Raw genomic sequence first — 27,116 nt, 5'->3', positions numbered from 1 at the left:
AATTCTCCAAAATTGCTTGCCAAGCTTACGACTAAAATTCCTATTAGGATTCAACAATAGAACTGTACAAAAACTGTTTCATTAGTTTCTTTAGTTTCATTTCCAAACATTTGAATCACACAAATGTGTTTACGTCTTATTTGAGCCGCTTACCCGGAAACTCGTCAGTCTTTAACGTTTTCCCTATTCAAAACTGTACGAGTGACACATCTTGTGTATTCTATAATCTATGCTTGTACCACAGAATTGAAAATATTTAGCTTTGCCCTTGGTATATTTAATAACTCCTCAACAGATGTAATAAATGCAAAATATATTTCATCTTTACTTCTCTCTTGTCTTTAAAAAATGACTGGATAAATAAAAGTAAAAGAAATGGCAAAAAAAAGAACTCTAAGGGGAAGTAGGGTGGTTCACGCTTGTTACATTCATTATGCTGCTAAATTAAAAAGCGGCAACTATCAGCTTCTAATGTTTTGTCTCGTTCCACCTCAGGTGGTTCAAACAGCCGAAACTAAATGGATTCGCTGTCTGTGTGAATAACTGCAAGCAGACAAACTCTTAATTTGTTGTGCGGGCTCTTAGGGGGCATGTGGCTGATTGGCTTACCGCTCAAACTTCTCAGCTAATGCAACTTTAAACTTGTGTTCTCGAGTGAGATTCTTCATTTCATCAAGTGCTAAAGTGGCAGAACACAAAATATTTTCATCCACTGTGCCAAATTAACTTTAGTACCAGGTTACAGACGGGTTTGAGAAATAAAAGCCTGTCTGCGCCACTTCTAATAATGAACAGAATTGTAGAAAATAATTATATTCTAACAGGTTTCTCTCAGTATTTTACAGCTAACTTACAAAGTATTTGATATTAATAAAACATGAATTGATTTTAGGGTAGAAAAATAATATTTATTAGAAGTTTATTCGAAGTATGATCATATTTTACATTCCTAATCCTACCCACAACCTAAATCAAAATGAAATAATACCGATTATTTATAAGTAGACAATTAGTCGTTGTTTTAAGCTAATAGACTTAGTATATGGTTTGTTAATAGTGTGAATTGTGACAATAAAGTGTCACCCTGCTTTCTACTCTTTAGTCTGCTCAGATTATTCATGTACAGTACATAATAAACAGTTCCTTTATGAACAAGGTGCAAATTCCATGGATGTTCAATTGATTGAGTGTGGGCAGTTGCATACATTAAACTTATCAAATACTGTGTTTTGCATAAAAGCTTGCATAATTGTAAACATATCTTAAACAGCACGACATCTCAGGAACCAAAACCAATGATATATCAGCGAGAGTGTGCATTTTCAAAAATCTAATTCACAATAATTACAGTAGAGGCTACAGATATTTTACTGCATGTATAAGTTTTCATCTGTTATCAATAGTCAATTTGGTAACACAACCTAATAATGAACAGTACTAATTGCCAGTAATACTATTATTTTTAATCATTATTAATGCACTGTGAAATAGACAAAAAATTTAAAGACGCAAATACACCAGGACTAGTTTTTTTGAAATTAACACCCAAGTGAAGAAAGAAAGAAAGAAAGAAAGAAAGAAAGAAAGAAAGAATTAGGAAATTAGGAATAAACTCTCACTTAGGATATATTAACCCCTGAGAGTTCAATGTTGGATAGAAAAGGAGCCAAACCTCATAAAAAATGTTGTAGACCCTTGGATGGTGTACTTAAGGTGCTCAGGTTTAAGATGTAATACCACTTCTAATATCTAATGTTTGTGAGATGGCGGGTTTGTTTTTTTTTTTCCATCTGAGAAGTATCGGGCGTCTTGCCAATAAAGAAGAGAAGGCGATGATTTCTACATGATTAGCTGACAAGTACATTTTTTCTGGCACTGTACCAAAAATTAAAGTCAAAGGATTAGGATCCATATCTTTATTACATATAGATAAAAATTATAAAAATATATATACATACATAAATCGGTCCAAAATGTATGTAATCTAGGGCATCCCAAGAACATATGATTCAGATCTGCTGGTTCCAAACCACATCTGGTGCAAGATGAATCGGAGATCACTCCATCACATTGGATGGCTCTTGCTGCAAATTTTAACTTTTGACATTCGCTCGTTGAACAGAAAAAAAAATAGCCACCCACGTGCTTTTTTCTTGTGGATTTATATCCTTGTTCATAAGCTTTTCCACTTCTGTTTAAATTCCCTTCTTTTTAAAGTAAAATAACCTTCTGTCCCCACCTCGAAATTACATTCTTCACTTCTGGTCACATGGAATGTCTTTAGGGCGGAGCCATCAGTGCATGTCTCGTTTCTGCTCTGGCCTCATTCATTCGTCAGTCTTTTTTTTTTTTTTTTTTTTTTTTTAGCAACACCATCTTCCTCCCTACTTTTTTTCTGATTTTAGGACTGTTTCAGTATTAAATACTGTACATCATGATAGAGGATTTCCTATTGACTTTTACCTCCTCCACTACAGCACAAAAACTCATAGCTAAAAGTTTAAAGAAAAAAAGTTACATTTTAAATGTAATGAAGTGAAATGAAACTCACCCTGTTTGAATGAATCCTTCTGTATTAATGTGCAATTCCTGTGTTCTCTGCAAGACCATTTTGTGCTTGACTTCTACCATGTTATGTTTGTTTCATTGTAACTTTAGCAGCTCAAGGCATGTAAACAAAAGGTCGATCTCATTGGTCGGCCAGCTTTTAATGTGGCGCATCAAACCAAAAAAAAAAAATAAACCCAAGGATTTTTGTTTCAAAGATAACACTTTTTTTTTTTTTTTTTTTTGCAATTTTGGATTTCAATCCCAACACAATTGGTGCCCTTTGTTTAGTCGCAAAGCGCAAGTGTGAGAGAAAATAATTGTTGTTTACAGTTCATGTTCATAGTTCATACTGCAGGCTAGCTTTCTGCAACTCTCTCATGCTCACTCATTGAAGCTAAGCAGAGCTACGCCTGGTCAGTATTTGGATGGGAGGCCACATGGGAAAGCTATTGCTGCCGGAAATAGTGTTAGTGAGACCAGCAGGGGGCGCTCAGCCTGCAGTCTCTAGGGGTCATAATGCCCTAGTATAATAAAGGGGACTCTATACTGCTCAGTGAGGACCATTAAACCGAGGTCCTGACTCTCTAAGTGTGTCCCAAATCGCAAACTTGTGCACTGTTTTACATTTTTGTAATATACTGTAAATAGTGCATTCACACAGAAAACTCCAAAAATACTAAATGTGTTTTAATTATCCTTGATGATGCACTTTTTCAACCGTTAAAATGAAGTGTGTATTGCTAAACACTTCATACACTCAACGACCGCAGCTTTGCTCATGTAACGGAAGGGGCGGAGCTATCGGGCACACATGTTGGATAACTTTGTTTAGTTTGGATCGGGAATACATTTTTTGAGACGCAGCTTCTGTGGTTGTTAACAATCCCAGGATGTCCTACGAAAAAGACTAGGGGTTTAATCCCAGCAACTCGGCCAAATTTGCACACTGGCTTTTGTCCATCATGGCCTCCTAACCATCCCAATATCATAACTGGCTTCATCACTCTGTCTCCTCTCCACCAAAAAGCTTGAGTGTGGTTTACGGTCTGGCACAATATGGCTGCCGTCGCGTCATCCAGGTGGATGCTGCACACTGGTGGGGGATGAGGAGATTCCCCCAAAACTGTGAGTGTCCAGAAAAGTGCGATATAAATACAAGGAATTATTATTAGTATTATTATTATTAGTAGTAGTAGTAGTAGTAGTAGTAGTATTCATGTTAACATTAGCTAGTGTAATCAAACGAGAGATTATAAGACATATTATGACTAATTATCTTAAATATAATTTAATGTAGATCCACATATGGGTATCTGAATACATTTTTTTTTAATTTGTCGTTTTGGATCTTAAATATTACAATAATATAAAAACTGGCTCAAGATGTACAGTAAAAGCCATGAAAAATACATGACCACCGAAAGCCACACAAACAGTGTAACAATAACTAATGCTATTGGCTGTTTTGAAATCCATCCCTGTCGTAAAACATATTAAAAAGTTTGAATGTGTGCAAACTTCCTTCATCTGTATCTCTTTCTACATTCTGAATACTGAATATGCACTTTTTAATGCAAACGCTGCCAGTTATGTGTTAATGAGCAGACAGTCAGTTGAAGGCAGTTCCAAATTTTTGCAGTTTCAAGAACAAGAAAAAATCCTGCTTTTCGTGTTGTCTTCCTGCTGTTGCTGCTCTGTAGCGCAAATGTCAAGCACTTTTTCAATTAACGTCCCATTTTACATGCATATTGGATTAAAACAGTTCACAGCGAGCTGTAATTGAGTGTGATTCGCTATCTAATTGTTTGTGGATCGAAACTTTTCGCTTTGTTTGTTGCCTGGTTTGACTTGAAATTAACTCAAAGCGACAATGTCATATTTTGATCCCTCCTGGGGGCTTCAGTAAGTTCATTATTATTTTCGTAATTTTTTTTTTCTTCTTTGTGTGTGTTTTTGTTTTTTTACCGAGTACAAGATTACTGTTAGTCAGAGGTGAATTTGCATGCAATTTCAAGAAAGCCATCTCCAGAGATTTATAGCAGCGCAGATATTTTCCTTGCCATCTCGTTATTGAGTTATAGTGTTGACTCTATTAGGACGGTTGCATTGAAGGATTAGGCGAAATGAACTGGTCCTGATTAATCGAGAACCTGGCACATTTATCAGAGAACTTGTAATTTTGTCCACACCAGAGCTTCTAGAGGAGAACCTGCCGCTAATGATTAATCGTCATACGTGCAGGTCTCGAATGAAGAGCAACCCTCCTGCCTGTAAATGTGCTTTAATACAGTTTAATGATAGAGTGTCACTGTTGTTGCAGGAAGCTCGCTCAACGAGAGGCAGCGACGATTTATCCCAAAAGAGACAGGGAAAAGCATGGAGGACTTAATATCCTGGAAGTAATTACAGCTCAGCTCCTTTCCCCTGCACCCGAACGGCAAACACCTCAACATATATCGCTGCTTCTCGTAGCGGCCTTGATAAACAAAGCTGTTTATAAAGTTCCTCGCAATCAATCACCGCCTCTCTACCAGTTAGTCTCACGAGTGTTTAAAAGCGGAGGATCAAACGCTCGGAATCTGCAGAGCTGCGACTTTGCCGTTTGATGGAGTGACTGTGTCGCTGTGCTTGAGCCCCTGATCGATTCCTACAAATTCAGGAGGGCTCAGCGAGAAGATGAGGGGCTAAAAGTCTCCGTTCAGCATAATCCTCGATGGCAAACATCCCTTCGCCAGCATTGTGAATATAGCAATCTGCCTTTGCTTTGCTGAAGTTGTTTGCCAACAACGGTCATTAGCGAAATGTCATCCTGGTCCAGGGTTACAGGTCCAAACGTCTGCATTAACACTGCCTCCCTTTGTCTTGCGATTATCTACACTGCACCCAAATATCCATCTAAATAGAGAAAGTAAATGAACGTTTTAAAAAGATACAGACTAGAAACAAGTCAGGTCTGCCAGTGCTAAAAGATAATTGCTCTTGGGAAGATTTCTTGAAATAAGATAATAAAAAAAATAAGACATCAAAGAATAAAATGTATAACATTATATTATAACACAAGATTTTAAGTAGTGTATTTAGCCTGATCTTCGTAAAAGTAGTTTTTAAACTATTGACCTTATTCTGTAATGCTGAAGTGCGCTCATTTTTGCCATAGTTTTAGAACTTCTAATTAAGTTGCCTATGGGAGAAATGAGTGGAAAAAGTAAACGACAGAAAATGGTTAAACTACTTGCTCTACAAAAATGTGTGTTCATGACTAAACATAAAAAGAAGAAGAATATAATAAGCACAGTTTATTAATAAACTAATTTTGAGAGGATCACTTGCTTATGATTGATCACAGCTGGTCCCACACCAGCTCCGCATAATTGCGCCAATCAGATGAATACTTACTATAAATAACCAGACTTTTCTACTTCAGTCATCTTCGTCTGGAAGAATCCACCCTTTCATCCCTACTCCTCCCCTTCTCCTTATAGGTTGGCATGGCAGCCCAGTGGTTAGCACTGTTGCCTCACAGCAAGAATGCCACTGGTTTGACCCCTGACCGGGCCAGTCAATGATTCTGTGAGTTAGTATTTTCTCCCCGTGCTCGGTTGAGTTTTACCCGGGTTCCCCGGTTTCCTCCTACTGTCCAAAGACATATATCATAAGTAAATTGACTTATCCAAAGTAGCATTTTAAGACAACTCTTAGCCAGCTATATCTCTATATAACTATTCCTAACACGTTCACAATCAGGGAAGTTCTTGAGACCTACCTGATCTTAAACTTGTTGCTTCTCAAAATGTACTGAAGCTTAGACTAGGAATAGACTGATAAAATGGTGTCTGTATTTATTGACTGAACATGATTGTCAATAATGGTATGACGTTTCGGTGTGAAGCTCTATAATTTTATTTAAAAGAATCTGCTGAGCAAGCACCTTGAAAGGAATGCCAATATGCTAAGGGGTATTTATAATTAAACTGCAAGGCTTGCGCGCACAAATCGGCAGCGTGCTCACATTTTCCAGATGCACAGTTTAAAACATTTCAACTTTCCAGAATGTTGTGTGCACACTTCGATTCATGCAAGTAGAACTAACCAATCTGCTTCACACTTTAAAATATGGAATAAACACATTTTGGTAATAATGGCAAACTAATTACCTCAGACAAACACAGCGCACCCAAGTGGTTTGTTCGTTTGTCATCCTCTGAGAAAACGGAAAGTGCACAAAAAGTGCATTTAACATGGTGAATGAAGCAACGCGTTCGCGCTTTTCACCTGCATTTTTGATGCAACACGTGAACGGACGCAACAGTTTTCCTCATCGCCACCTCAGGCCAGAATAAAACACATGTGAAAATGAGTGCCATGGCTCAAGGCAGTGAGGAGATTGTAAAAATTAAAAAAATTATGTAAGGATGTCACCAGAGTGGCTTTTTGGTTTCTTTTCTAGTGCATCCCAGCCACTAGCACCCCATCTGAAAGAGTTTTTATGATAGGGGTAATGTAGTCATTCATTTTCACAATTTGTAATGTTGCAGTACGTGTTTGAATAATGATGGCTGGTTCCTTTACTTGAAAGCTTAGATTTGATTATCATAATGTGTTTTGTTTACAGAGTTTGAGGTTAACTGTATCATTATTATTGACACCTTACAGATGTTGATCTACCTTAAAGTTTGCTTTGATTGTTCAGTGTTTACACTTTGCCGTTGCACATGCTTTGTAACATTTTATTAAATTTTAAGGGTCTCTTTTACGTTTAGTAATGTTGGTAAATTAAAATAAAGTGGTTAAATAGATTAAAAATTTTAATATTTCTAAATGGATTGGGGAAAAAATATTCAAAAATTATCGATAACGAATGATAATAAACATTATATTGTGGTAATTTTTTGCTGTACCCAGCCCTAGCTTAAACCATGTCCACATGGAAACTGGTATGTTTATAAATTGAGTTTTTCCTGCCTTCATTAGAAAAAAAAATCTCCACATGAAAAACACAAAAACTCACTGTAATGAATGGTAATGGCATAACGATAAAACCTCTTTATGCTAGGTTCATCAAATGCAGAATTAAGTATTTGCACAAGTAAATTGCATATAAATCAATGCAAGCGTGAGAACAATAATGTCCCATTTGCGAATGACACTTAATGCATGACGTGTTTGCTGTGAATGCATGGAATTCGACTCGAGCATGTCTTCCAAATTTGCTGTGATCCCAGCCATGTTGGCAAATCGGACAGAATAAAATGTTGGGACGCAAAAACCCCAGATTTAGTGGCCACATGATCACACTGTATCCAAAGTTTTGGAAAATTTTCACCCTGACCTGTACTGTTTACTGTTTTTGCGTAAACAAACAGCCAAACTGTTAAAAAAAAAAAAAAAAAAAAAAAAACATTATTGAAAATACTTGTGTTTGTGTGGACAGGGCTTTACTGCAACAAAAAAATAGCAGAATGTATGTTTTGCACACGAAATAACTAATAAACAACAGGTTTTTTTATTTATTTAACATGTTACTACAGCTATACTAAAAGTAAATGTGATTATTGAGCCTTTTTAATTGGCAAACTTAAAAAAAAAACTATTTATTGCAGCTAAAATAAAGTCTTAAAACCACACGGCTGGTCTTAAATGTTTCAGGGAAAAGGAAACCTATGGAAACAATCTTACAATCTGATCTGGCATAGTATGTTATTCTTAAAACAAGACTGGCTAGAAATAAGATTGTAACTCTTGGCTAGATAAGTTTTTTTTTTTTTTTGTGAAGTGTGTTTGGCTTGAGATCTCCTAGGTTAGAGTACAGTCCTACATAATTCTTCTTGTCAGTCAGCAAACACATTTCAATCACCACCAAAGATAAGACACTACAAAATGCCTAGGGGAGCATCAAGATAACCGGCGCAATTGAAGAAAATCCTCCTTAAGTCAAAGTCATTATCTATCTTAAGTTGCTTTTGCTTTTTTCTGCATTCCTTCACCGTTTACATGTGTGATTATTCCAAACTGTTTGTCTAGCATTGCTGCACACATGTTTGTCGCTTTTTGATATTGTAAGCCATAATTTGCATAATTAAATTTTACTTAAGAGAATTGTGGCAATTTTAGTGACTTAAAAATGGCTGTGTATTACTGTTGCTATACAAATTTGCTCTTGTCAATACTACTAATATTAATGATATAGTATTAGTGTATTGTTAGCATTAGAAGTAGTATCATGGGCCCAATAAATGTGACATTTCAATAGTACTATGTAGGAGAAAATTATTCTAATACTATTTTAAACACAAACACATTCATTCATTCATTCAATCATTCCTTTTCCTTCAGCTTAGTCTCTATTTCAGAGGTCGCCATAGTGGAATAAACCGCCAACTATTCTTTTTATATGTTTTTCGCAAGGGATGTCCTTCCAGCCGCAACAGAGTACTGGGAAACATCCATACACACTCATTCACAAACACACACTCATACACTACGGCCAATTTAGTTATTAGAATTAGTGTTCAATTCACTTATAGCGCGTCTTTGTAGTGTGGGGGAAACTGGAGCACCCGAGGAAACCTATGCCAACACGGGGAGAACATGCAAACTCCACATAGAAATGCCAACTGGCCCAGCCAGAACTCAAACAAGTGACCCTCTTGCTGTGAGGCAACAGTTCTAGTCATTAAGCCACGGTGCACCCGTCCACAAACACAGCAAAAACTATACTATATACTTAGAGCTTCTGTTATTTAATTTTCTTTCAAATACATGAAGCGCACAGAGATACAAATGCTCGAAGTTATAACGATTTAAGCATCTTCTGAAAGTGGAATAAATTGATCTATGGTTTCTTTGGATTGGGCAATATTTGGCCAAGATCAAACTGTTTGAAAATCAGGAATCTGAATGTTAGAAAAAAAACACATTTGAAGTTGTCTGAATTACGATTTTATACATGATTGGTTTTTGTATATTTCTTATGTCTAGAGTTCAAAGGGTTCACATAAAAACCACACTGAAAAAAGTGTTGCATGCTGAACTGTTGCAAACAAATTTGTGTTAAATTTAAACAAACAAAGTTTAATAATATTCAACCTAATTTGTTTGCTTAAATTCAGCCCACATAAATTGTTTACAACCACTTAACGTGAAAAAGTTGAGTTAATCCAAGGAATCATCTGTGAATTTTTTTTTTGTGTGTGTGTACTTAAAATGGGCCACAAATTACAGTTTGCATAATAACACTTTATTTAATATCCTTTTTTTTTTTTTTTTTACAATTTTAGCAACTTTAAAATGACTAAGCCTGGCTTGTCCTTGATTGATACTGTACTTCATAATTAAAGTATTAAGGAACAAAGTCAATTAACTGAAAAAAAAAAATCAATGCATTTATACTTAGAACATTAAACTTTGAGCAGATTTGTTGAGCGGCATTGAATATAGGCTGTATTATATTTTAACATTTTATAATTCATTAGGCTTATAATATTACACAACTTGATATGTCATTTATGTTTTCTTCGTATAGTATGCTAATACTCAGAGTTGCTGAACAAAGTTGTTACTATACTACTACGGTACTATGGTGTAGTATCCTTGCTGCATTCACACTACGGCCGACTAGCAGCTGCAAAGCGAAAAGCAACCATTTATTTCAACCGAGAGTGAGCGACTTCTGGCAAATTCATCTACGCGAGCAACGGCGACCGTTGGCGACAAGGTGGACGTGTCGATTGACCCAATAAAATTGAGAATCCTTCACCTTTATTCAAATGAAGAGCAACAGCCAATATGATTTTCAGCAGAGCTTACGTGATCCTCTCTTGGCTGCTGCAGAGGCTGGTTGTATTCTCTGTGCTCAAGATGTATTCAAGGTGGGAATGCCGACTAACAGTTTCAATCACCACCCAGAGTGATAGGCAACTACAAAGTTGCTGCTAGTGTGAATGAAGCATTAGTGTACTGCTAGAATTAACAGTAGTACATTTATTTTCCGTCAGAAATCATTGAATTAAATGTTACTTCTAAGTGGACCATCTGCCATTTACACAATTGTAAAGCCAGTCACACCAGCCTGATCTCATGAAAAAACAACTATTTTGGGTTTTGGTAGGCTAATTTGTACGATTTGATACCAGTTCAAAAGTGTACCATTTATAAAAAAGAGTCATTGCACCAAACCCCACCCCTAAACCCAACTGTCATTGTGGGATGAGCAAATTGTACTAAATTGTATAAATGAGATTGTACAATTTCTTACGAATTGGCCATTAAATAAACAAAATCAAATCAAATTGGTGTGAGATACAGTATAGTTGGTTACACACTGGACATACCACATTTTTTAGAATGTTAAACGTTAAATGTTAAAATGTTTTTTATGGGTGTACCTATGGGTTTAGCATGCATCTTGTCCAGTGTGTAGGAGTACCGACTGCTTTTAAACGATAGAAACATGAAGCTTAATATCTTATAGAATGTCCTAGCTACACATTATGTGGCAAGATTCAAGCGACAAGTGATTTGGTGACGTGACACAACAGAAACATTTAAATACTAAAGTCATTTATTTTAATATCAGCCACTGCTCTCCCGACGAAATGGTAAATAGGTATAATTCCATAAGCTGAGTTTTAATGTTGTTGGTTTGCACTGAGTCACTGACTTACATTTTCAAACCGTTTGCTAGTTATTTTCAAGATTTGAGGTTAACGATCTGCTCCTGCTTTAACTATTTTGGCAATAAATGTCATGTAAAATGATATTCAAATTCACATTGATGACATTTAACTTTGAATAAAGCACTTATTCTGTACCTGAGGTTATAATTGTCTTTGTAGTTTATGATGTTTTAGTGCAAAATTGCAGAAATAGAAAATGTTTTTAAAATCAAAATTTTGCACATCACCATTGCAAATGATTAGGACAAAACTCAGTTTAACATGACAAATATACCTTTTATCACATGTTGCGTGTAGTCAGGACACATAATATGTTGAATAACCCTGCTGTACAGTAAAAAAACTCATGTCCAATGGCACACCCTGAACTGATTTCAGCTTATTGCTGTCAAACATCTTGTAATATATGCATATGGGACAACTTTTGAATAGTGTTAAAGGCTGTCTTAGCATTGGCTTGGAAGTTCCAGGCTACTAATGCAAAGGGATTATTTGTGAACCTGGAAATTGCCAGGATCCACCATTATCATGGAGCCCCAGAGCAAGGCTCTTAACCCCAGGGTACTCCAGAGGGACTGTTCCTGTTGGAAATGCTATGTAAGTCACTTCGCAAGAGGCTTTATTTCCAAATAAATATTCTGTTCTTTTTTGAAGGCAGATCCAAGTGTGATTCTCAGAGTACTACCCAGCTCTTGGGTTTGCAATGTAACAGCACCAAGCAGATTCTTAATGAATAACGTAAACTTTATAAACATCTTCAGGGAAAACTTCTCTTCAGGTCAAAATGAACTGAAACGCTCATCTTATTGATCATTCCACAGAAGTGGTAAATTACTCTACTTCTGAAACAACTTAAATGGGTATAGATAAATACAGAAAGGGTCTTAAAACCATTTTTTTATTTTATAACTAATTATTAGTATAAGTTAGAGCTGCACAATTCTGGCTAAAATGAGAATCACAAATTTTTTTTTTTTTTTTTTGATTAATTAAGATCACGATTTTCCTATGGGATAGGAGATGTAAAATAAGGGTTAATATAAGTAGGTTATTTTATTTTTTTATTTTTTTGTTATTGAGACATTTGTCATTATAAGATTCTTTTTTGCATTATATTCAACATTATATTGGCTAGATTAGTTGCAGTGACACTGTTAAACATTTATTTTCATGTGTAACACTTTGTGTAAGCTATGAAAGAAAGAAAAAAAACATATTAAATGCTTGTTGTAATCATAACTCTATAATGCGATATTATAATTTAAACGATATGCATGCCGGTTTCACTTTCACAGAGTGTGACTGACGGCTGCTGTACATTCGAGAGAAAAAACACATGCAAATTAAACTTTCCAAACGATCTCTATTTACAACTTTAATACTTGTTATTTACAGCCTATGCAGGTTCTGTTCACTAAATTAGCCTACATTGGCGGGTACGAGCTTGTCCTCTTGATAGTAAACAAACTACATCATTAAATTAGGACAGAAATGACATTTTTGAGAGAATTATACCTTGTATTTGACAGTATGTGACACTTTTAACGCCATTTGGAAGTGTTAGTTTCTGTCCATGTTGCTGTGCAGACTTGTATGTCCGCCTTACGCTTCTCTCCTAAGCTAAAAAAATACAATTGGCTGAATCATAGAAAAGCTGAACTAAGATTGCATGTAGGATCAAATGAAGATCGCAATCTTTTTTTGATTAATCGTACAATTCTAGTATAAGTTCGGTCAGCTACACTATATTATATAATATTATATACTTTATTGAATATATTTATGTGTGACCCTGGAATCCTAAACTAATTTTAAGTTGTGTAGGTACATTTGTAGAAATAGGCTAAATAAAAATAAAAAAATACATTGTATACAGTCAAAATTAATGATTTTTCATTCATTTCATTCATGTTAATTTTTTTTATTTAAGTCATATTTAAAAACAGTTGTTTTAAATCATTAAATCCATGAAGAAATGTTGTAAATCAAAACTATTTCTGATTAGTTACTTATGTATGTATGTATATGTATATATATATATATATATATATATATATATATATATATATATATATATATATATATATATATATATATATATATATATATATATTCCAGTTATATTGTTGAACAATATGCAAATGTTTATAAGATTTATGTACAATACAGATTGTCTTTTTGTAACTAAATTAGATGACAAACTTACTTAGACTACCAAACAAGTGGTTCTAATTGGATATGCATTGTAAACCTTAAATAAATATTTAAAAAGTTAAATATATATTTGGCAATAAAAATAATAATAACCACAGATTCTGTCTGACTGTTAGTATACATTTTTGGTGTTTTTTTTTTCTTTTTTTTTGTATGTTTATTGTGTCCAGCATATCTCAGGTCTATGTGATCATATTTTTATTGCTCTATTCTCAATAATATTATGTTCCTTTTTCATATATATACATTTTTTTTTTACTTGAACCATCACAAATACTTCACATCATGGAGAGAGAAAAAACAAAGGGTTGTAAATTTAATTTCATATAGAGCGTAATGATCACTGCTGGCAATGGCTCCCATAACTAATGGTGTACCATCCATCTACATGCCCCAGAGAGAAAGTCCCTCAATGCAACAAAAAATTAACAGTCCTGCATCAATTATGCTAGTGGGCTGTGTAGATCATTAGATACTTCATTTGTATCCAATTATTTGGCTTTGCTCATTACGGGTAATTAGAGTCCTAATCTAGTTATTTGTCGAAAAGTAGACTGCGATGACCAAGTTAATTAGGAGATTTGGCTGTTACACGGATGGTTTTCTTTTAAGTTTCAGTCGACAACTGTTTAACTGTTTTGAGTACACATCAGTGATTTGGTGCATCTGCGTTTTAGACAGATCATTCTTTCAAATACAATACCTTGAGTGAATTACTCTTCAAAGACTAAAGCTCTTGAACTAACTCCTACATGATCTTATAATGATTATTCACCTTCAAAGTTTTACTTTTGCTCTTGATTATTAAACCACTACTTGAATTCGAGGAGAACATGGGTGCTTCGCAAAAAATGATTGCCGACAAATCCGAGCTTCTGAAGGATCTGTTGACATTTAACGAAAGACTCCGTCTTCTATTACCTGTTGAATTGCTATAAATACTCCACTATGGAGGCTGTGTAAGGAAATGTCCAACTCCAAAACTCTTCAACTGATTTCAGTTCGTTCTTGAGTGCGAGTGCAGAACTTACTTGGCTATCAAAGTCATTCCCTTCAGCATCGCTTCTGGAATCCCATTTTTGGCACATCATCTTCATTACTTTTTACTCTCGAGATTACAGATCCTCAGGCTAGGCCATGTGTGCGGCAGCGTGTGGATTAATACAAATCTTATATCACTAATATTGTTGATTTAATATGTTGATGACATGTAATCATTGACAATTTAAAAAAGTAAGCAAGCGATAATTTTCCACGCTTCTTACATTACGCTCGGTTGGGAAAACATGAAGGAATTAAGTTAACTTATTAATATTTACAAATTTAAGTAGATCGAACATAAAATAATTAAGTTGTCACAAAAAAAATAACTCAAGAATAGTTTTTTTCAGCTCATTTTAAATAAGATGTTTGAACAAACATTGAAAAAAAAATAGTTTAAACCCTAGAAAGGAAGTCTGCAAGTCTCTATGTGTGGTAAACATGAACAGACCCCTATCAATCAAGTCGGTTGGCTGTGTTGATCTTTTAAATCACTCATTTATTTCCAATTATGTGGCTTGATTCATTACTTGGTAATTAGTGCTCTAATTTAGTTATTTGTCGAGGAAAAACTTTATTAGACTGAGATGACTGTGTTGATTAGGATTTGATTTGACAGTTACACGGATGGCTTCATTTAGAATATAGTTGATGCGTTAGACTTAAATATGATGCTGTCTTTCAGTACTTATGCTTGTTAAAAACATCAGATTATGAATTATAATTTTTTAAAGGCATTATTTGCATAAATGTTGCCTTGTTAAATAATTTAGTCAGTATTGGTTAGTATTAAAAGGATTTATGGGTGCTCATTCATTCATTTTCCTTCGGTTTAGTCTTTATTTCAGAGGTCGCCACAGCGGAATGAACTGGCAATTATTTTGTAATATGTTTTACACAGCGGATGCCCTTCCAGCCACAAACCAGTACTGAGAAACACCCATACACACAAGAACAATCAAACTCCACACAGAAATACTGATCCAGCCTGGACTCAAATCAAGGAACTTCTTGCTGTGAGGAGACAGTGCTAACCACTGAGCCACCGTGCCGCTCCTATGAGTGCTGATACTGTATTTGTTTTAATAGTCACATTTAAACAAAACTATTTTTTTAAATCCCTCAGTCAAATGGTTTCACAAGGAATTACACCCTTTTTTAACTTCATGAAGTCTTCGGATCACACATTTAAGGGGTAGATTAAAGCCTAATGAGCGCTTTTGTAATACAAACAATATTGTAATCACTCTACTGTTTTAATTGTAGTCTCATTCTCTGTGCTCATGACAGATACAGAGACAACTGTTTAGTTTAATTTCTCACCTAGTGCCTATTGTGACAACAATGAGAATGTAGCACTCATTTGCATTGGCTCACAAATTGCATTCTGCCTTATTCCGGTATGCTGTGGCGTGGGAAATCAAGCTTGCGTAGCCGGCAGCAGTCGACTTCATACGTTCACGCTTAAAGTGTTACGGTTTTTGGGATCTATTGTGTCTGAACTGAACAGTCTGAGACACTGCAGCTCTTCTGTTTACTGTACTGTACTGTACTGCATATCAGACATGTCAGATTATGATTCCACCCATGCTTGTTTTCATAACATAGAGAGAATAGTGCATTCTGTATAAATTCATGTATTATTTTGTATGACTTTACTTAAAGGGCTGTTTATAAGACTGTCTGAACCTTTATAATCATTGCATGGAACTTTATGCATGCTTTTGACAACTGTTATTAAGTATCGTTTTCTCAGTTGTGTCATTTTAAATGCATAGGTGACACTGTTTGAAATATCTTTGTCAACTTGACATAAATACATTGTAATCAAGCGGCAACATTCCGTTCTCCCTCGTCAAGCTGATATGGATGTAACTGAAACTGCAATTCATCGAAATTCCCCTTGGCCTGGCTCCATTGTAGAGCATATTTCTATTAACGTCAATATTAAAATGGCCGATTTTACAGCAGAAAAAAAGGTTTTTACAGCCTAGTACAAAAATGATTTTGGTGTATATAGCTAACATAACCCTTCATGTCAACTGTGAGGGTGTGAATTTTTTTTTATAACTTATCCGTTTCATTTCTATTAAGTGATATAAAGTGTGCATAGTTAAGGGCGTGGCCACTTGAGTGACAGCTTGGTCTTGCTGCTCGCTGTCTTGTAACCTAAGCTGATTCCGGCTGATTAGCCGCTGAACTCGGCATAAACATCATATTTTTGTTTTGATTTATGTGGGTTGCATTTACTAACTCTTTATTTGAAGTATTCGGAAGTAATTTACATTTTCCTCGTGTAGAAAACGTCACAAGAACAATTTGTTGTGTCTAAATGTATTTCAACAGTGTTTTTAAAAGACTAAACCCTTTATTGAGATAGTATAAAGCCAAGCTCTTGGGGTCAGAATACAAGTGAATCACAGATAATGAAGTAGTATGTGTTTCTTCCAAATAAAATCCCATCTAAGCAATATGCTCGCAGGCATTGTAGTTCTTTGCCCTTTTTTATTAATCCCTGGCCGGTGCAATGACGTGTGAACAAAATAACAACGGTTGACCACAGCTCCTTGTAGCTTTATTTGCACTTTTCAGAAACATATAAGTGACGTCACTGATGCTACATCCATATATATATATTTTTTTTACAGTCTATAATAATAACCTGTCTTTGTTAGGACAACATCTAGACAATCTTATCATAAATCTGTCATAAACATGAATGTGTCATGAATTGTATTACAACATCATAAATATTTTTCTTGACCTCAACTAATAATTGTGTTTGCCATTAAAATGTCAGGTATTGACACTTAAAATGAGAATCCTTAACGACAAATTTAGTGTTCCACTGAACAAAAAGTGATCATAAAAATTCAACACAATTATAATGGATCTGTTGATGACAGATTTATGACAATTTATGATGTTGATAATATCAAGTTGTCTTGAGAAAGACAATGTTATGATGTATTTAAGTTAACAAAGACAATGTCATCTTTACATTTAAAATTATATCACATAGCAAATAATGCACGTTTGTCATCAAAGCATAAAAAAATCCATATTCATGATGTGTATCATGATTATTAAGGTGTCATAACAGTCTTATAAACACCTCCTTCAAGTAAATAGATTTTGAACAAGTAATAATGTGACAATTTGGCTCTTTAACTTGCAAATGTTTGTGAAACTTTGGCATTCTCTTCATTGTAAGATACATTATTACTTTTTTTCACCTGTACCCTTCTCTTCTCCCGCTCTTACCTCCATCCATCCCCCTTGTACCCTGCTGTGATGGAGTATTAAGCGTTCTCATTCTCCTTCATCAGGGCCAGCAGGATAGGTGAATTAGGCTGGGAGATTGAGGCTCTAAGCCGCTCTAATGCAGTCATTGACTCTGAGGCCTGCTGGAGCCGCCTGACGCCGCCTTGAGTGAATTAGACTTGGCCTTCTATACCTAAGAGAAATGGGCTTCCACCGGCGAGGTCCTGACCGCGCCGAGCGAGAAGAGAAACACACAGCTTGACGGGCAGCTCACTCTCTTCACCCTACACTTAAGATTGAGCAGCTGAGGAATCCGTGATTGAAAGTTATAATAATTTAGAGGAGAACGGCGGCGGTGTTTTGTGATAGCATGGCTTGACCCCGCTGAAGAAAAATAAATAACTCTGCAGAGCGATGTCTTGCCTTGTCTGCTAAACACCAAGAAAAACTCCTTCCAGCAAAGTGAATCCATACGGTTTACTTAGGAAACACTCTTGGTGCAATGTGTGTGTTAGGATGCTCGAATGTCTGCCAACAGCTGACTTGCCAGATAAGCCCCTTTAACATTTAAAGCAACTTTAAGCTACAGAGTTTAACTATTACTTGCTTCAGCACCTGGATGCTTCTAGTATGCCTAAAGCCTAAAGACACACCGAGTCGATGCCTAATTACTGCAGACAAAAACCAACTGTGTTGTTGGCTGCGTCTGGACCAAAAGGATGTGCATGGAAACTCAAAATGGACAACAGCCAACTGAAACCAGTGCATGTGTTCTGCTTTTGCATAAAAGGACATCTATTTCCGCAACCTCAGAGCCCTGTAGTCTGTTTTCTTATTCCACATTGGTCAACTGGAACTTGTAAGGCATACAGTACATACAAACCGTAAAACAAAACAATGAAGAGACATTTGTCCTGGCAAATATGTCTGATAATCTAATAATTCATATTGTTTACAAATAGTTTTCAGCTTCTCTGTGTTTCCTCTTGACTTGCATTGTTTGCTTAGTTCGTCTCTTCAGTTTTTTGTTCTCTTGCTCTGATTCAGAACCAACCAATCAGAGTGCTATCTTTCTGGCTAATTCACTTCGCTGTTAGCTCGTTAAAAAGTTTGGTGTATCTCAGGCTTAATAAGCCTTGATTATTGTGTGATTAATTGGGATTGGCACTGATCTTTGAAGACAAAACCTTGTCAAAATTGCTAGTCATTAACAAACATGCCAGAATGTTGGGTGAACTTGTTGGGAACATGTTGAGTTAAAGTTCACTCTTTGTCGTGGTTTCTGGCTGTTCCATTAATAAATCAATCTCAGTCTGGTTATGAATATCAGAAGAATAGTCTTTTTTTGGATAATTAAATAAAGACTAGATGTCCAGAGCACACCCATCTACAGTCTATCCCCGGGACAATCTGAGGTCTCTCAAATTTGCTGTACTCTTTATCCTTGCTCTTCCACTTTTGTGTTTTCACAGCTGATTTCTGGTTCACCAGCCCTCTCACAGTTTCTACTTTCCTTTTGACCCCAATTCTTTTTGGACCTTATAATGTACAGATCTAATATATCCTTAACTTGTTCTTAACCTTGACTAGTGTTTATGTTTTCAAACATCTAAACTGGACCCTTTTCTCCCAAACAGTATGTGTCTTTTCAAACATACAACATATGTTGTACACATTTCATGCTTTTCTAGCTGTATTCACACGGATATTTCTCAGTTGTATCCCCAATTCTTCTCTGATTCGCCTTTATGACCCCTTTGCCTTAAAGGTTCAAGAAACCCTGAAGTACTTTTTTGAGATTTTATCAGTTTTATGTGTGCTGAGCATCGGTTGAGACAACATTAGCACCTTTTAGCTTTAATTGTGGGGAAAACAGGATAATTTTGAGCTTTTGTCAGCTAATTTGAATTTCCAGGTTTAAAATATTTTTTTTTTTAAATCAGTGGCATAGCGAGAATCTGCTAGTAGAATGATAATGCTTCGGTTTCTCATTATTATTCATTGGGGAGTTTTCTTATCCTATGACAAGTCCCTGCTTCTTAATTATTCAAGAGAGCATGTGCTTTACGAAGGCAAGGCAGACCTGCCAAGCTGTGAGACCCAGTGACTGGGTGAGACCACGTCCGCGCACGAGACATAGTGTTTATTCGTTCATGAAGGGTCATATGAGTTTGTTTCTATGATCCACAGGATTTGTTGCATGTTTTTTTTTTTTCCCCTGTGATGTTGTAATGGTCGATACAGAAAAGCTGTTGGTTTGCAGCAAGCATTTTTGTTGGGAGAGCTGTAAGAGAATGGGAGAATGGCGAACTCTGTCTTTTATCAGTTGAGTTTATTACCATTCAGACACATCGCCTATCTGTGCTGCTGTATTCACCTGTTTAAAATCCTCCAGATTACTGGCAGGGTTAATGGCTAATACCTGCTGCACACCCATCCACTGTGTCTGCATTGAGACCCAAGGATTGAGGAGGAGAGAAGTCCTCCTCATTTTTTAGTGTTTAAAAAACATGATGATTTAACAAATTGTGGTTACGTGTATGTGAAATTACCAATAACATATGTAGCAAGGCATTAAAATGCTTCCTGCTTATTTCTTTGCATTTTAACTTTGTAAACTTTAAAATCATGCATCGTCTCACAGTTTGTGTCTTTTTTTGTGAGCAAACTGACTACAGTTGTTTGCTCCGCTCTTTTTCCCCCTGCTCCAACGGCCACACTACTCCTTCCTCTGCTCACACGCTCCATACCCATCAGGTAGCATTTTTTGAAAAAATTCTGAGGTACACTTGAACCGAAAGAAGGGAGTTTCATGGCGCTTTAACATATTACCTGTTTTCAATGACATATAATGGCAGATTCATTTGGCCCTCCACTCATCCAAATAAATGTGTCTTTATATAGCTTTAAAAAATAAAAATATCCTTCGTCTTCTGCTGATCCCCAGTCCAAATGAAGCTTATATTAGTTTAGCTAGTTATGAAGTCGATCGCAGTTGGAGCCAAAATTTGCAGGAACGTAGATGTTGTGTGTCCCAAAGTTGCCCAACCCCAGTTTTAAAACATTCTAAAGGCTTATGCACATTTTAAAATCTTATTGTTAACGTTTTTTCATATCAAAGTGATTTTCTCAGGCGATGAGTTGAGTGAACATGCAAAATCACTCCAACATTAGATGGCGCTTTGTGAAAAACACAAATACCTCAGTATACAAGGTGGTACTGTGCAACTTTATGCTTCAGACACTCACTTGTTGTACAGAGGGAAGCCTTCATTATGTTTTTTTCCTTTTGTATTTGTTGAGTAAACTTTCCACTTCTGCTCGACCTCCAATACAGCACATAAACACCTTCTCAAAAAGTTTGCAGGAAAAAGTCACAAGTTGTGGAAGAAATTTAAGTGAAATGAAACTCTTGTCAGATCCTATTTGATCTGCAATTCCTGTGTGCTTGACTAGACTGTTTTGTGCTTTGTTTGGCACCAAGTCGGATTTTACCATTAAATTCAGCAGCTCTAAGTAACAAAAGGACAAAAATTCCAACCTAATTGGTCAACCAGTTTTTTAACATGTTCTTCGTCAAACTAAACTGGTCGTGATTCTGAAGTGTTGATACATCATTAAAACAGACAGTACTGTATATGAACTATATGATATGTATATGAGATGTATATATTCCTAAGAAACATACATGCTCACAGATTGTGATCTAGCCTGGCACTGCATGCTATCTTAGTGTTTACACTTGGCACATTTGATTAAAACTAATTCTTGTGTGATGTGCTGTTACTTAGCGGGTCAATTGAAGTGTAAGTATTGCCACCAAAGTGTTAGTGCCTAACAAAACTTAAGTTTTGTTTGTGAAAATAATAGTGGAAAAATAAAGCAGGCCAGGAATAAATGAATAATTTTCTGTTTGGTTCAGATCAAAAGAGCCAAACAAGTGTGAACACACCCTTATGCTGACTTCACATCATACATTAATTTAATTATTCATGCGAGTAAGTCTATGCTGGGTGAATGCGCAATATTTGCCTCAATCACATCTTCTGTGCAAGTTCACTAATTTCAGCGAGAGTAGAAAAGTGACGTGAAATACATTCAATGAGTGAAATTACTCATTTATTCACTTCATGTTTTGTGTTAAGTCAGCATTAGATGGTAAATTGTTCGGACTACCCACCTACTAGTTGCAATTGATGTCATTGTGTACGTCTTTTTTAATTAAATCTTTTTATCCTCCACAGGGTCTGATGATTCTGCTCCAGAACTTACCTACGATGCACTGGGGAAATGAGGAAGTTAGCGTTCTCCTAGCTGAAGCTTACCGGCTGAAGTTTGCCTTTGCTGATGCCCCTAACCATTACAAAAGATGAGGTTTGGTCCAGCACAACTATTGAATATGACGACCCCTACTGACCTCGGAGGTGTGATGCTGAACTGAAACAGTGAAAGTTATTTTTGTTTGATTTTTTTTTATGGGAGAGGGTATGTGTACAGTGGGCTGCAACTGATCCGGGATTTTTTCCGCATTTCTATTAATATCAGCACTCCAAATGCCATGGTCAACCTGCGTTCTCGAAGGACACTAATCTTTGATTTTTCTTTTGGAATTTAATCACAATAGATAGTTTTTTTTTTCCCCTCTCTATGCACTGAATCTGCGGAAATGTTCATTTAGACAGCAGGATTCCACTATACTAGGATGAGACAACAGAATGGATGCTTGGCCAATTGATTCAAGGCAATAATCAGACATTACTGAGAAAGCATGGTTTATAAGCATTCGCAGTAAGGCTGTTTGGCTTAAACGGCGCCTACGAACATTTATTGTAACTTTGGTCTACCTCAGGAAGCGGCCAGGATTCGTAGGGTTTCTATATTAGAACAGTGCCCATGAGGCTGTGAGATGGAGTCAGTAAAATCTGCCTTATTTTTGGTCTGCTTGTGTTTTTTTGAGGCACAGATTCAGTCAATGAAGGCAGCTGGAGACGCTAACCGAAGAACTGCTTCATTTTTTTTTTTTGCCGTCTGTGTTACTCTCATTTTGACATCTCATTTTGATATTGATATAATAATCCATACCGACTGTATAACGCTGTCATTAATAGATGTGTTTGGGGAAAATCAGCTTCTGACTTTTGACATTTTGTCAGTATTTGAACTGTGCGCTGCTTCAATCATGTCATCAGGCTTTTAAATTTGTGTGCCAGTTCTTACAACTAAATATAAGTGAAACTGCACTTGATAAGTCTATTTTCCTTCCTTTTGTACAAGATATATTCGATAAATCAGCTTTTTTTAAATTCATTTGTCTTTTTTTTATATACTGTTTACATGAACCTGTTAAGTTGTGCCTAACTCTAGAGATTAATGACATCACAGATATTTATTTTAAACTCATGATCATTTAGGATGTGGCAAAGCAAATTATTTGCCTTTACAACATTCACTTCAGCGTAAACAGTGAATTCAGCAACTCTACCGCTCTCCTTTGGCTATTTGATTGGCCACAGAATTGAAAGAATTTACTGTAACTGACATTCAGTGCCTGGATAACAGAGTTTCAGTGTGAGATACGTGGGGTACTGGGAGGTTTTCTGGATAGAAAGCTTATTGACTTCAGAAACTTCAGAATGGATTTTTAAAGAGGTGTGAGTGAGATGTTTTGAATTAAATAGCTGTGTACAGAATTGTCATGTTTTCAAAGATATGTAAATAGAAAAAAAGTGTAAATAAATACTATATATATATGATTTGAACATTCGTTGACTTGTTTAATGATTGGTTTGTTTAACTATGTTTTATTATGTCAATATGACAGATGATCAATAGCAGCAAAATCACATTTCACATATAAGAATACAATGATTCAAGACACTGTATGTAAGAATTTGTATTAATACATCACTTTTTATTGACAATATTTGAACAGCATGTAACAAAAAAACACGTTCCATAACCATCTTGGTTGTTTATAAAAACTGTAGGTTGATATTTTGTCCTTTTTTTCACATAACGCACAAACAAATTGCATCATCAAAAATAGGCATTCTCTGCAGTAATGTTGAGCTGTATTGCAAATCAAAGTAATTCATTTAAAAATGGACCAGATTTCTTTTTTTTCCCAATCATCAACAGTACAATCTTGATGACCTTGCATCAGCAATGGTGCAACTACCATGAGGACCTAGCTAAGTTATCAGCTACATATGCCTTTTTTGCAGTTGTCTGTGATAAACTGCATGATGACACATTGCCCTGGTCACCACTGTTACTGCTGGTGATTTGTTGCACTGCTCTCCTGCTTGTTTGCATTGTACCAATTTATAATTGGGCCTTCTGTGCACCAATTTTGAAACGAATGTGGGCCATTTCTGATTCATCACAGTTTCTGTTGCCTTCAGTTCAGTTCCCTTCATTAAACTTTAGTGAGTCAGCAGCTTGCCCAGTTGGGGTATTTATATAATTTAGTATAGCATAAAGCAAATTTTTACTATAATCAGAAAGTGTGATCTGATATTTATTGAACTGCATCAACCTTAAAATTTATTTGTTTTTGAAAATAGGCTGCGTTTGAAACTCCCCTAGTGCCTGAAAATAGGTCCGAACACCAAGCTCTATACTAGCTAAGTTTCATGATTTGTACACCAAATTGTTTTCTATACCTATCGGTCTAGAAAATAACGTTTCATTTTTCATTGGCTGTAGTACATGATTTAACTACATGAGAGTCAAGCTTTAAATAAGAAAATTAATGAAACTCTGTGGCCTTTTTGATTGAAATGCTAACGGTCTAATCCGATTTAATGATATATGCAAAGCCAAAGCTAAAAGTGCTTTCGCCAAACCCAGAGATCAGCTAAGTGGATTCTCAAAACCTGTAAAAAGAACATATTTAAAAATGAAAACCAGTGTTTCTTTAAAATTCTCACAATCTCAGTCATGCTATATCCTCAAATACAGAGCAAACTTTTTACTTTGTCTATGAAATCCTGTAGGCTGATTTTTAGTTGGCATTTTTTGGGCCTGGAATATGAAAAAGAATCCATTGGGCCATGGTAATGTTGATAATGTCAACGTGATCTCATGGCTAATTTGTAACGTTTTGACTTAGTGCCTAATTTAGATGAGTTTGTACAATCAAATTCATACTTTTTAGTACAAGTGCTCATCCCCCAAAGGGTTTGGGAGCACGCCTCCTTTTAAAAATTATGTTTTCATGCAAATTAAATAATATAAATTAATACAAATTAGCCAATTTTCTGACGGTACATAAAATACTAATGTTTCCTCATCAGTTTGGAGTGAAAAAATGAAAAAAAATGAATAGATTTTTCCATCTTGAAGCAAAAACGTACTTATAATTAGACTTTCATTGACCTGAATCACTCTTAAAATTCTCCAAATCTCAGATCCGTGCTGTACTAACATTAACGCCATTTTCAAGGCATGTTTTCAACATCAGCATCACTTTGCTGTTTTTTTTTTTTTTTTAAATGTGGGGTAGGAAGCAGTCAGGTCCCTGTGGCCGCGTGCTGCAGGTTTGCTGATTAGAGTCTTAATATGCGTGCTGCATGCAGGGCGGGAGTTCCTCTCATTAGACTGACTGATGTTCACAGTGGCAGGTAATTAACGGCCCGCAGCAGCTCTGCCAGGCCATTCACATGAATTAAAAACACATTCAAATCACCACGCCGCCTGCATCTGAGAGCTGCCATGAAATGAGAACGAGATGGGAGATGGGGTTTATCAATGCTGAGCTGAATCCATGTGCATTTGTGAATTTACAGCATATTAGCGTTATTAAAGTAGTGTTCAGTGAGTTAAGCCCTATGGACGGTGCATGTGAGAAGCTGTTCGTTATTCGTGTTATTTTGCAGGGGCATTTTTTGGCAGTAGCTGAAAATACATTATATGGGTCAAAATATTTATTATATTTTACATTTACATTTATTCATTTTCTTTTACTGTATGATAAAAATCCTTCGATATATTAAGTTCCTTAAACAAATTTAGCATTTTTTTTTAAATATATAAAAGCTTCATATTTGATTAGTAAAAAAGCTGAGTTCTTCATTTTGACAGCCTCAGAGGATTTTTTTTTCAATATTTAGATTTTTCAAGATTTTCTATTTCCAAAATATTGACGAATTAACCGCAAAAAGAAGCATATAATAAACTATAATAATATTAATAAAAATTATATATATATATATATATATATATATATATATATATATATATATATATATATATATGTATATATATATATATATATATATATGTAAATAATATATAATATTATTATAATATAATATAATATATATAATATATATATATATATATATATATATATATATATATATATTGTTTTCTAGTTACCAGCTCTAGTTACTAGTTACTAGTAAACCCCGCTCCGCTTTACACAGTAGTGACTACACAGATTATATATATATATATGTAAATAATATATAATATTATTATAATATAATATAATATAATATATATAATATATATATATATATTGTTTTCTAGTTACCAGCTCTAGTTACTAGTTACTAGTAAACCCCGCTCCGCTTTACACAGTAGTGACTACACAGATTATATATATATATATGTAAATAATATATAATATTATTATAATATAATATAATATAATATATATAATATATATATATATATTGTTTTCTAGTTACCAGCTCTAGTTACTAGTTACTAGTAAACCCCGCTCCGCTTTACACAGTAGTGACTACACAGATTATATATATACAGTTGAAGTCAGAATTATTAGCCCCCTTTTGATTTTTATTTTCTTTTTTAAATATTTCCCAAATGATGTTTAACAGAGCAATGACATTTTTACAGTATGTCTGATAATATTTTTTCTTCTGGAGAAAGTCTTATTTGTTTTATTTCGGCTAGAATAAAAGTAGTTATTAATTTTTTTTAAAACATTTTTGGGACAAAATTATTAGCCCCTTTAAGCTAATTCTTTTTTGGATAGTCTACAGAACAAACCATCATCATACAATAATTTGTCTAATTACCCTAACCTGCCTAGTGCACCTTATTACCCTAGTTAAGCCTTTAAATATCACTTTAAGCTGTATAGAAGTGTCTTGAAAAATTTCAAGTAAAATATTATTTACTGTCATCATGACAAAGACAAAATAAATCTGTTATTAGAAATACGTTTTTAAAACTATTATGCTTAGAAAAGTGCTGAAACAATCTTCCCTCCATTAAACAGAAATTGGGGAAAAAAATAAACAGGGGCGCTAATAATACAGGGGGCTAATAATTCTGACTTCAACTGTATATATGTAAATAATATACAATATTATTATAATATAATATAATATAATATATATA

At 35.1% G+C, this 27,116-nt stretch overlaps 1 protein-coding gene across 3 annotated transcripts in view; it reads left to right on the top strand.

Annotated features, from left to right (window-relative positions):
- The window catches only part of tbc1d22a (TBC1 domain family, member 22a), a 270,682-nt gene extending 247,189 nt beyond the window's left edge, over positions 1-23,493 (top strand). For 2 of the 3 annotated variants that reach the window (XM_005168538.6, XM_005168539.6), the window contains exon 13: positions 21,989-23,493. In XM_005168538.6, the coding sequence (XP_005168595.2) occupies positions 21,989-22,117 (129 nt within the window). In that variant the 3' untranslated portion in view covers positions 22,118-23,493. 3 annotated transcript variants of the gene reach the window in all.
- Positions 23,494-27,116: the final 3,623 nt, after the last annotated feature.

This window comes from Danio rerio, chromosome 4, assembly GCF_049306965.1.
Source record: "Danio rerio strain Tuebingen ecotype United States chromosome 4, GRCz12tu, whole genome shotgun sequence".
In the NCBI taxonomy this organism is placed as follows: domain Eukaryota; kingdom Metazoa; phylum Chordata; class Actinopteri; order Cypriniformes; family Danionidae; genus Danio; species Danio rerio.
The sequence above is the reverse complement of the archived record's forward strand: the minus strand, read 5'-3'. Positions and strand labels throughout refer to the sequence as shown.